We start from the raw sequence: 11,477 nt of genomic DNA on the forward strand, positions 1-11,477 counted from the left end.
ATTCAATATGATAGACCTTCATAGTAGTTGGGACTGTCTTAGTATACATGATAAGGGGTGGTGTTATTAATAGCATGGAAATGGGCTTATCTTTGGAAGCATATCAGTGTGTCCAATTCAGGAGGATGACATGGGTGTAGACATGGGGGAGGAAAATAAATTTCACCTACTACAAAATAAAAGTAGAAAAGAAACCTCGGAAAGCAGCCGAGTTCTTAAATAGAAGCTACAATAAATTCAATCTTGCTTACCTGTTCGAGCGTATGTCAGTCTTAATAAGCCAAACTATTGGAATAACACATTCCATTGACAGTCAGTAGGCAAGTGCAGAAACATGTCATGTAAAACCCTAGACTTGATTAATTAATTAACAGCTGAAAGAAAATTCTTTACAAGTTGTTCAGCTTTAATAATATTTAGCTATAGTATAAATTCTAGAGTTTCACATTGCATACATATAAGCATGATAATTGACCATGGAAATATATCAGTTATAAATATCATGCCAGACTTATTAATTGTTTATACATCAAATTTTCACTAAAATTTATCTCCTATGAATCAGTCTTACATGGTTAATTGCCATAATCATTACTTCCACAGTACATGCTCATACAATATTTATTATCTTCTCCTTCCATGGGCACATCACCTAAGAAGAAAACAACAACCAGTTCAAATGCATAATAAAAAACAAGCAAAACCAACAGCAAAAGAGTCAAAATAGAAGAGATGGTAGAAGATGAGCTACATGACAACTATGGTGTTCTAGTCCTTGATGCAGCTCCTCACTGTCTTTGTTGTTCACCCAGCCCTTGTTGAAGTCTTATGTTGAAGGCATTTGAAAGCCAGGCATGTCAAATGATGCAGCAAACTTTTCAACTGCTGCCTTCAGCTCCTCAATGTCTTTGTTGTTCACCAAGCCCTTGTTGAAGTCCTTCAGAAGCTTCCCATGTTCTTTCTGAATGCACAGGCAAAGGGTCACTGCCTGATGAAGGAACTCTGCTATCTGCTTGAAGTCCTCCTCGACCAAGCCTCGTGATGTCATAGCAGGAGTGCCTGGAAAATGAATCATAAGGATTACTTGAATGACTTCAAGAATGCTTTGCACAAGTATGTACTGACACAGTTGCTATAAGTATGACAGAATTTTAAGCAGAGGCTTCAGACCACCGAGAACTTTTATCAACAGTATAACAAAATCCATCCTCTGAAAATTGAACTTCAGAAATTGTTTCAGAGGTTTCAAACATAAACATCTTTAAGACTAAACAACATGGTACAAGTAGGTCATGCTCCAAATAGAACGTTCTTACCAATTCGGACACCACCAGGAGCCAATGCACTACTGTCACCAAAAACAGCATTCTTGTTAACAGTAATATTGCAAAGATCACAAAGTTTCTCGACCTTGTTTCCTGCAACATTACAAAGTGAATGAAAAAAGATGAATTTGAGGAAAGCTAATTAGCAACAAACTAAATGAAAAGGAGAAACCGCTAGTACCAGTCAATCCAAGAGGTCGAAGATCCCAGAGGACAAGGTGGTTCTCAGTTCCATCGGTCACAAGCTTGTAGCCCTTGCTCATCAGATAATTCCCAAGAGCAACAGCATTGGCTCTCACCTGCTTGGCATATGCCTTGAATCCAGGTGACATGGCCTGCTTCAATGCCACAGCCAGAGCAGCAATCTGGTGATTGTGAGGGCCACCTTGGAGAGCTGGGAACACTGCAAAATTGATTTTGTCTTCAAAATCATAAACAGCATTTTCCGGCTGTCCCTTCTTTGGAGGCTTAGGGCCTTTCCTGTAGAAGATAATGCCAGACCTAGGTCCTCTGAGACTCTTGTGCGTAGTTGTCGTGACCACATCACAGAACTCAAAGGGGTTTGCAGCCTCCTACAACATAGTGAATTAAACATTCTAATCAGTACAACACATCGTTGCACAATTAGACTAAGAGATAAATTTACAAAAAAAGGAAAAAAAAAAACAACTTTGGTATCTCTGACTTCTCTCATAATGAGAAGCAATAGTTGAATGTTAATGGTCAACAATATAATCCAACTACATGCATGACTATATGAAATGACTGAAGCTCTGATCTTCAGTAAAGGTGGAGTCCAAAAAGAAAATAAAGCTAATACTCAAGAAAATGGAAGATCAATCCTTTGCTTCATCTGCAAATAAAGAGAAAAAGTATCCAAAAAAAACCAACTACTAGAACCAAATAAAACGTAAGAAAACACACAAATTCCAGATTGACTTGTATTACCCATTAACTCTAATATAGCTCAAAGAAAATTTAGTAAAATCAATATGTTCCGATATTCTGTCCAAGTTTGAGATGTGTTCTGCTTTGTCATCAATCAACAACAAACCAATTACTGAAACAAATTACTTTTGGCTAAAATCAATCGACAAAGAATCAGGATAAGGCCTCAGTCTGTTCTCTGGAAAAAGATCAGGAAATTCAGGTCTAGCAATCAAAAGCAACTATATCTAATGCAATCCAAACTTGCAGATCTATCCCTATCATGCAAGCCATCCAACAAATCTGTCCATTTAATCCAGATCTATATAAATATTCATGGAAACAAAAAAAAAATCCCATAAACCAAATAACCATATACCCATCGTTCACAAGAATATGCAGAAATTAGAAAACAAAAAGTATTTTGAAAGCTAAATTAACATCAAAATATGATTTTTCCGACTGAAACACAGAAGGTTTGAAAAATCATCACCTGAGCGGCCACAAGGCCGCTGATGTGAGCCATGTCGCAGAGCAACAAGGCCCCGCACTTTTCTGCGATGGATCTGAACCTCGCGTAGTCCCAGTCCCTGGGGTAGGCGCTGCCACCGCAGATGATGAGCTTGGGGCGAAAGTCGAGGGCCTTCTCCTCGAGCTTCTCATAGTCGATGTAACCGGTCACAGGGCTGACCTTGTAGGGCAAGCTCTCGAAGTAGATGGAGGTGGCGGAGATCTTCTTGCCACCGGAGGTGTAGTAGCCGTGAGTGAGGTGGCCACCGGAAGGGAGATCGAGGCCCATGATGCGGTCGTGAGGGTTGAGGAGGGCGGTGTAGGCGGCGAAGTTAGCCGGGCTGCCGGAGTACGGCTGGACGTTGACGCCCCACTTGGCGGGGTCGAGGCGGTAGGCGGAGAGGGCACGGGAGCGGCAGAGGTTCTCGATGGCGTCGATGTGCTCGTTGCCGCCGTAGTAGCGGTTGCCGGGCATGCCCTCGGAGTACTTGTTGGTGAGGGCGCTTCCGAGAGCCTCGATGACGGCGAATGAGGTGAAATTCTCGGAGGCAATGAGCTCGATGCCATGCGACTGCCGCCGCTTCTCGTGCTCGATGAGATCGCGGATCTCCGGATCCACGACGGAGAGCGGCGAGAGACCCCACTCGCTCACGGACTCCATGGCGCCGGAAGCCGCCGGAAGGGAGCTGAGGTGGAGTAGGGGGAAAGGAGGAAAAGGCCGACTACGAGGATGCGGGGAGGTGCGGAGTTGACGGTAGTGGAGATGAGGACGATTTATACGAAAGGCGAGGGTTTGCCCCCGTGTTGGGTGGATGGTTTGTGGTGGTGGCGGTGATGATATCACTCCTATATATATATATATATACATGAATAAATTTACACATTCCTGTAGGGAAAATACATATATACAAAAAGGTATACAGTATATGCTTGCAATGTAACACGTGCACTATAAATTTATTCTAATTTGCAATTACGAGGAGAAAGTATTGGAATTGACTGAGTGTCTCTGATAAACCCTTTAATTAATCAAAATTACAAATAAAAATATTCTGAACTTGCAAATTTATTTAATTAAATTCCTCATAAAATGGTTCCAAACAAGTATGTCTCCAATGTCATACATACCATTGGTAATATCCACCTCACATATAAGAAAAATTTCCAATTAAACAAATATCTAATGCTTCATTTATGATGTCACTCAAACATCATCATCATAACACCATATTCTGTATAATTAAAAAAATACTAATAATAAAATGCACACCATATGATCTAAGGATTAATTACAGATTGATCGATATCAGTTTTACCGATCGAAATATTGAAATTAAAAATAAAAAAAGTAATTTTAACGACAGTGGACGGCGTAGGTGGTGGCGGACGTCGCTGCGACATTGCTCCTCCTCCTCCTAGGCTAGCGCTGTGGCGGAGGCGACGGTGGTGACTGTGGATGGGGCTTTTTGATCGAAAGATCTCAGCCTTGTCCGCCCCCCTCCCTGGAACCCCATCTACCGCTCTCCTCCTCGGATGCCGCCGTGGCGATGGCGACGGCGGACTCGGCGGTGATCTAGATCTTGTAGAGGAACTCTGTCGAAGAACACACGTGTCCACCGGAATCGTCTTCGCGTCCAGATACCCAAACCTCTGTCTCTCCCAGCCATCCTACTCTGACCTCCGACGACAAAGATGGACATCATCGTAGCAACGCCACCCATCATTGGCGGCGGCTCCAAATGTCGCTACTTCCGGCCCCAGATCGGCGTAGGAGCTGCTGCTCCGCATCACACGAATGCCCACCGTGTGGGCGGCCTCCACGGGGTACGAGTAGCTAGCCACTGGTGGAGGAATGGCGAACCTGGGCCACTCGTCGTGGGCCTCCTGAAGAGACTTCTCAGCGTCGTCGTCGTCGCCAGAGCGGCGGCCGTAGAGAATGGCGAAGAGGACGAGAAGTAAGTCGAGGGTATCCCATTCGTTCCTTACCACAATGATACGGGAGCCACGGAACGAGGAAGAGAGGGAGTGAGAAAAGCAGAACAAGAACAACCTATAGTCGAATTCCAGCGTCAGCAGCAGAAGCTTCTCTTTCTCTTACCATTTGGGAGTGAGGAAGGACAAAGATAAGCCTTTTTCTTTCTTCTCTTCAATCCTTGCTTTACCATCATCTCTTCTTCTTCACCGGTTACCACCACCGACGCCACGGCGCCGTCGTCCGTCATCATCGAATCACTAAAGAGATGTGTAATTATATCCTTCCCCACCAAAATCTTCACTATTTCCCAATATATATATATATATATATATATACGTGGGCCCCAAAAATTGCATGCTAATGAAAATATTATTCATTCTCGTATAAAGAAACTCTCCAATATGTAAAATTTAATTTTAAGTTTATTTCATTTGGTTGATTGTTATAATGCTTTTGAATGACCAAATTGATAGCTCTAATTATGTTTTGTGCAGGTTTGTCTTTTTTACGGGGAATCTAACCAGCTATTTTGCAAGGTGCAAACGAGTGATGTATGATTTATAATCTCCATCCTATAATTAATGTTGGATAGTAAGGGTTGCCACATCAACTCATATTATATTATCATGACTGTTTTAAGATATCTATTACCATGTTGATTCCATATTAATGGGAATTTTTTTTCACCTTATTACATGTAAAACCACTATGGCCGATTAATCAAAAATAATATTATAATTGATGATAAATTTGTTAGGATCATAAAGACATTAAAAGGGGTGAATTAGTATTTTTAAAAAGTTAAAAATATTCTAAAATTCATAGGATCTATCATAAATATGTTTAATTTAGAATGTGATTAAAAGTAGTGAATAATTAAATCAATAAACAATAAGAATGAAAAGCACAAAAGAAATGCACACTGGATTTATAGTGGTTTAGTTGTCGCAATCTACGTCTATTCTTGATTCCTTCTTCGTCGAGACTATCGACTTTCACTAATGATTTTTTTTTAATGGGCGAAAGATCAACCACCTTTATTACAATTTTTTTTTTTTTCATTCGCACAAGTTTAGGAGAGAACATTTACAATTCTTTTTTATAAGTAGTCCTCACAATTCTCTTAGAATGACTTAGCAGATTAAAGAAGAAGGAACTCAAGACTTTCAATAGAGTTCACACAATCATAACTTTTTAGTGTTCTTTTCTTGCTATCTAAGTAAGAATGAGTGGAATATCTATATGCCTCAAATGACTTCAGAAATGGAGCAAAAAAGTCTTATCCCCAAATTTTTAGGTATTAGCGATACTACCATTAGTGTTGGGTGGTATCATTGCTTATAGCACTGATCACTAGCAGTAACACGGTCAGGTCTTCCAGAAACGTATATTTCGTACGTTTCAACTCATATGTAGTTTCACTACTTGACTCAACTGTAGGTCATTGAATGAATCTTATAATAGACCTAAATCAACCCTGATTCAGGCTCAATGAGCCTATAATTGAGTTGACATCATTACACCTAAAACTTGGTAGTGTAACCAACTTTAAGTCGTGGCCTCGGGGCCGACGCGACTTGGTTCGGATCCGGATGATGGGGGATCTTCTCAGGATGACCTTTGAGTCCACTGAGGTGGTCGGCTGCGATGGTTTGATCGGAAAGGGGTCGTCGTTTCCTCTGGGAGGGGGCTCTTCGCTTGGGCGTTTAGTGGGAGGCCACCGTCTTCGCACCTGCACACAGGTCGGGTCGGGAAGCTTGACCCGACCCCTCCGACGATCAAGTTAGCGGATAGTGGCAAGGGGATTATTTAGCTAAGTTGTGTCTTCTTGTCTGTCTCTCCCTTTTTCTTCTCAGAGCGCGAGGGTTTTTATAGTCAGGATTACCGTTGTTTAATGTGCCTGCCCGCAGAGGGCAGGATCGTACTTTTGGTAGCGTTTGACACCAACGTTGGTGTGGCCTGAGGGATCGAGCTTGAGCAGGGTATTAATGTGCCTCGGTCGGCGTTTCGATCTACATTGACCAGGTGCTGTGAGGCGTTATTTGGGACAGCTGATGTCACGCGAGTCTTATCGCAATTATTATCCTCATCATATTCCCCCCCGGAAGGAAGCTATGCATCGGTTGCTGTAGTGGGGGTCCAAGGCATGGCTTCGACTTTGAGAAACTGTCCCTGCTAGGCGTTTGTCGATCTGTTGTCAGGGGTGTGGGGATCGTGGAGTTAAGTAAGGAGGGTTGCGTGCGCAGCGGTGACCCCGAGTAGTGTGCGGCCGACGAGCACAACTCAGTCGAACAGGCCGAGCAGAGGCTATGGTCTCGAGTAGCATGGAACTGAGGAGCACGACTCAAGCGGGCAGGCCACGTAGATGCGGTGGTCTCGGGCAGCATGGAGCCGAGGAGCACGACTCAGGCGGGCAGGCCGCGCAGAGGTGGTGGTCTCAGGCAGCATAGAGCCGAGGAGCATGACTCAAGCGGGCAGGTCGCGCAAAGGTGGTGGTCTCGGGCAGCATGGAGCCAAGGAGCACTACTCAGGCGGGCAGGGCGCGTAGAGGTGGTGGTCTCAGGCAGCATGGAACCGAGGAGCATGACTCAGGTGGGCAGGCCGCGCAGAGGTAGTGGTCTCGGACAGCATGTAGCCGAGGAGCATGGCGCAGGCGAGCTACGGCCGAGGAGTATGGCTCAAGCGGGCAGGCCACGTAGGCGTGGTCTCGGGCAACATGCGGTCGAGGGGCACGGCTAAAGCGGGCAGGCCACGCAGGCGTGGTCTCGGTCAACACGCAGCCAAGGAGCACGACGCAGGCGGGCTACGGCCGAGGAGTATGGCTCAGGCGGGCAGGCCGCACAGACGTGGTCTCAGGCAACATGCGGTCGAGGAGCACGACGCAGGCGAGCAAGCTGCGCAGGCGTGGTCTCGGTCAACACACGACCGAGGAGCACGACGCAGGCGGGCTGCGATCGAGGAGTATGGGGAGTATGGCTCAGGTGGGCAGGCTGCGCAGGCTTGGTCTCGGGCAACATGCGGCCGAGGAGCACGGCTCAGGCGGGCAGGCCGTGCAAGTGTGGTCTCGGTCAACACGCGGCCGAGGAGCACGGCGCAGGCGGGCTGCGACCGAGGGGTATGGCTCAGGCGGGCAGGCCGCGCAAGCTTTGTCTCGGGCAACATGCGGCCGAGGAGCACGGTGCAGGCGGGCAGGCTGCACAGGCGTGGTCTCGGTCAACACGCGGCCGAGGAGCACAACGCAGGCGGGCTATGGCCGAGGGGTATGGCTCAAGCAGGCAGGCCGCGCAGGTGTGGTCTCGGACAACATGCGATCGAGGAGCACGACGCAGGCGGGCTACGCGACCGAGGGGTATGGCTCAGGCGGGCAGGCCGCGCAGGCGTGGTCTCGGGCAACATGCGGCCGAGGAGCACGACGTAGGCCGCGCAGGCATGGTCTCGGTCAACACGCGGCCGAGGAGCACGACGCAGGCGGGCTGCGGCCGAGGGGTATGGCTCAGGCGGGCAGATCGCGCAGGCGTGGTCTCGGGCAACATGCGGCCGAGGAGCACGGCACAGGCGGGTAGGCCGTGCATGCATGGTCTCGGTCAACACGCGGCCGAGGAGCATGGCGCAGGCGAGCTGCGGCCGAGGGGTATGGCTTAGGCAGGCAGGTCGCACAGGCGTGGCCGAGGGCAACATGCGGCCGAGGAGCACGGCACAGGTGGGTAGGCCGCGCAAGCGTGGTCTCGGTCAACACGCGGTCGAGGAGCACGGCGCAGGCGGGCTGCGGCCGAGGAGTATGGCTCAGGCGGGCAGGCGGCGTAGGCGTGGTCTTGGGCAACATGCGGCCGAGGAGCACGGCGCAGGCGGGCTGCGGTCGAGGAGTATGGCTCAGGCGGACAGGCCACGCAAGCGTGGACTCTGGCAGTCTTCGCTCGGAAGAGACTGAGGCATTGCCTAGATTTTTTTTCACGAGGACTACATCAGATAGCCACCGCGGGTGCTTGACCTCTTTTATGGAGCTCGCTGCCAAAAGTCGTCCCTTCTCCTCACGGCCACCCAGGCCTCCGCTGCGATGTACTGGTTAGCTCGCTGGAGCATCTTTGGCACCGTGATGGGGGGTCGCTCCGCGAAGGACCAGGAAAATCTGGAGGGTCGCGGGCCTATCATAAATGCCTGCATTAATAGAGAGGGATGAGCGTCCAGCAAACCTTGGATTTGCGTTGCAAAGCGATCCACAAAATGTGAGAGGGGCTCATCCTCCCTTTGGTTGAGTCCAATGAGCAGTGCAACGGATGGCTTTGGCCGGGCATAGGCTAAGAAGTTAAGCTCAAAGTTAAGCTCAAAGTCCCTAGCGAGCTGGTCAAAGGAGGTGATCATCCCGGTCTTCAGGCCGTTGTACCACGTGCGGGCCGACCCTCTCAGAGTGGTGGGAAACACCCGAACATCAAAGTATCAGAAGTCACCCGAGTCTGATGAGCTAACTGGCCAATAACTCCATTTTGGTCCATCAATCACAGACCAAAATGCTAATTATACACATTGTCCACTTCCGATGTGGGACTAATGAGATGTTACATTATCCCCAACTTAATTAGCTTGACGTCATTATCAAGGCCCAACATATCCCAGATCGAACCCTAGCATAGTGCATGTGAGGATTAACTCAGTGGTGGCTCCACGCCGCGATGAGTTCTCTGACTCCATCCATGGGTAGCCCTTTCCTACTCGAGCCCTCTCACCTTGCCCTGATGCTAGGTCGGCTCTGATACCAAATGTCACGACCCGAGTCTGATGAGCCAACTGGCCAATAACTCAATTTTGGTCCATCAATCACGGACCAAAATGCTTAAGCGGGAGTTAACGTAGTACACTCATCAGGCCCTTATAAGCTAATCATACACATTGCCCACTTCCGATGTGGGACTAATGGGATGTTACATGTGTCCTCCCTGAGCTCTCCCTTGCACCTGCGAAGCTCATTCTGCACCTCGTCGAGTCGCTGGCTGACGAAGCGCAACTAGGCTCGCAAGGAGTCTGTAGAATGCATAGACAACGCCTCGGGTTCTGGGTGGCCTCTCGGGTTTGCCGTCACTCGATCCCCAAGTGGGGTCGATGGGACCCGAAGCGAAGTGGGGAGCTCCCGAGGTGGTGTGCGAGCTTGAATGGGTGGCTCCTGTTGCCACAGTGGTTGGACGGCCGGCAGGTGCAGCGGACGAGAAACAAGTGGAATAATGGATTACACCATAGCGGTCAGAGTTCGGACTTGATGGGTGAGGTCGTGAAAGGCCTAGGACGACATGGGCGACGGGTCGGCGGGGGCGCCATCGGGCGGCGACAAGCCCGGGTCGTTGAATATCCGCCAATATCGCTCTGAGGTCGTGGCGGGGTGTTCGTCATGATGATCTCCGTACGGGAGATGTTCCCCCGAAGCTCCAATCGGGTGTGACCTCTCAGCCACAGGCTCGTTTGAGCCAATCGGGTGATCCCTCGACATCAGGGCCCTCCTTCTAGCGCTAAAATGGTGGTGTAACCAACTTTAAGTCATGGCCTCGGGGCCGACACGACATGGTTCGGGTCCGGATGATGGGGGATCTTCCCGAGACGACCTTTGAGTCCGCTGAGGTGGCCGGCTGCGATGGCCCGATCGGAAAGGGGTCACCGTTTCCTCCGGGAGGGGACTCTTCACCTGGGCGTTTAGTGGGAGGCCACCGTCTTCGCACCTGCACACAGGTCGGATCGGGAAGTTCGACCCGACCCCTCCGATGATCAAGTTAGCGGATAGTGGCAGGGGGATTCTTTAGCTAAGTTGTGTCTTCTTGTCTGTCTCTCCCCTTTTCTTCTCGGAACGCGAGGGTTTTTATAATGAGGATTACCGTTGTTTGATGTGCCTGCCCGCAGAGGGCAGGATCGTACTTCTGGTAGCGTCTGACATCGACGTTGGCGTGGCGTGAGGGATCGACCTTGAGCAGGGTATTAATGTGCCTCGGTCGACGTTCCGATATGCGTTGACCAAGTGCTGTGAGGCATTATTTGGGACAACTGACGTCACGCGAGTTTTATCGCAATTATTATCCTCATCAAAACTAATTCAGTTAAAACCTAAACTACTTCATTCAAGATACAAACAATTACAAAACATGAATCATATATTATCTAGTATGTCATTGATTCATCCGAACTCTTGGCGCGTCATGCTTTGCTTTGATATATTGTCCCATCCATTAGTATATTGACTCCCACAACATTCGATCTTGGCGCAATGTTTGATCCTTACGACCCGATGCCTGATCCCTGACTTCAGTTCAACATCTGATTCTCCTACCTCAATCGATTTGTCTTTTCATTACTTTTCTCAAATATTGATTATATCATAAATTCATCATCAAAATCCGAAACTCAATAAAATTAATATTAATTTTTTATTATCATTATCCTTGATATCAATGAAATTATTATATATTTATCAATGGTTTCAAGTGACTATATGGCGAGAACCCAATAAAAATAAAAAGGCAAAGGAATAACTATCAAGTGTACAAAAAAGAAATAAAGATAACAATTTACTTATATGAATTATCTTTTCTGTGTGATTCTATGCATAAGAAAGAGCAACACCACACACGTAAAAAGAGTTAGAAGAGAAAAAAAAAAAATCAAAGAAGAAGAAAAATGATAATAAAAAAAACATGAAGTTGAACGGTACATTATAATATATCGAGCTCAGAGACATAACTATTGTGCAAGTATTTTTAATCAGA

General features: G+C 47.7%; 1 protein-coding gene across 2 annotated transcripts; it reads right to left on the bottom strand.

The window, feature by feature from the left end:
- Nucleotides 1-485: 485 nt before the first annotated feature.
- LOC135645235 (serine hydroxymethyltransferase 4-like) lies at nt 486-3,581 on the bottom strand. Of its 2 annotated transcripts, XR_010498697.1 has the most exons (5): nt 2,746-3,565; nt 1,507-1,897; nt 1,317-1,418; nt 752-1,059; nt 486-652 (listed from the first exon to the last, which is right to left on the bottom strand). XR_010498697.1 is itself a non-coding variant. In XM_065163422.1 (4 exons), exons 1-4 carry the CDS (start codon nt 3,421-3,423, stop codon nt 827-829), a joined length of 1,404 nt encoding a protein of 467 aa, XP_065019494.1. In that variant the 5' UTR covers nt 3,424-3,581; the 3' UTR covers nt 486-826. The 2 variants fall into 2 exon arrangements, 1 of the variants encoding a protein (XP_065019494.1); XM_065163422.1 differs by having other exon boundaries at nt 486-1,059; nt 2,746-3,581.
- Between the last annotated feature and the right edge of the window lie 7,896 nt (nt 3,582-11,477).

The sequence above is a fragment of the Musa acuminata genome, chromosome BXJ3-8 (assembly GCF_036884655.1).
Source record: "Musa acuminata AAA Group cultivar baxijiao chromosome BXJ3-8, Cavendish_Baxijiao_AAA, whole genome shotgun sequence".
NCBI lineage: Eukaryota > Viridiplantae > Streptophyta > Magnoliopsida > Zingiberales > Musaceae > Musa > Musa acuminata.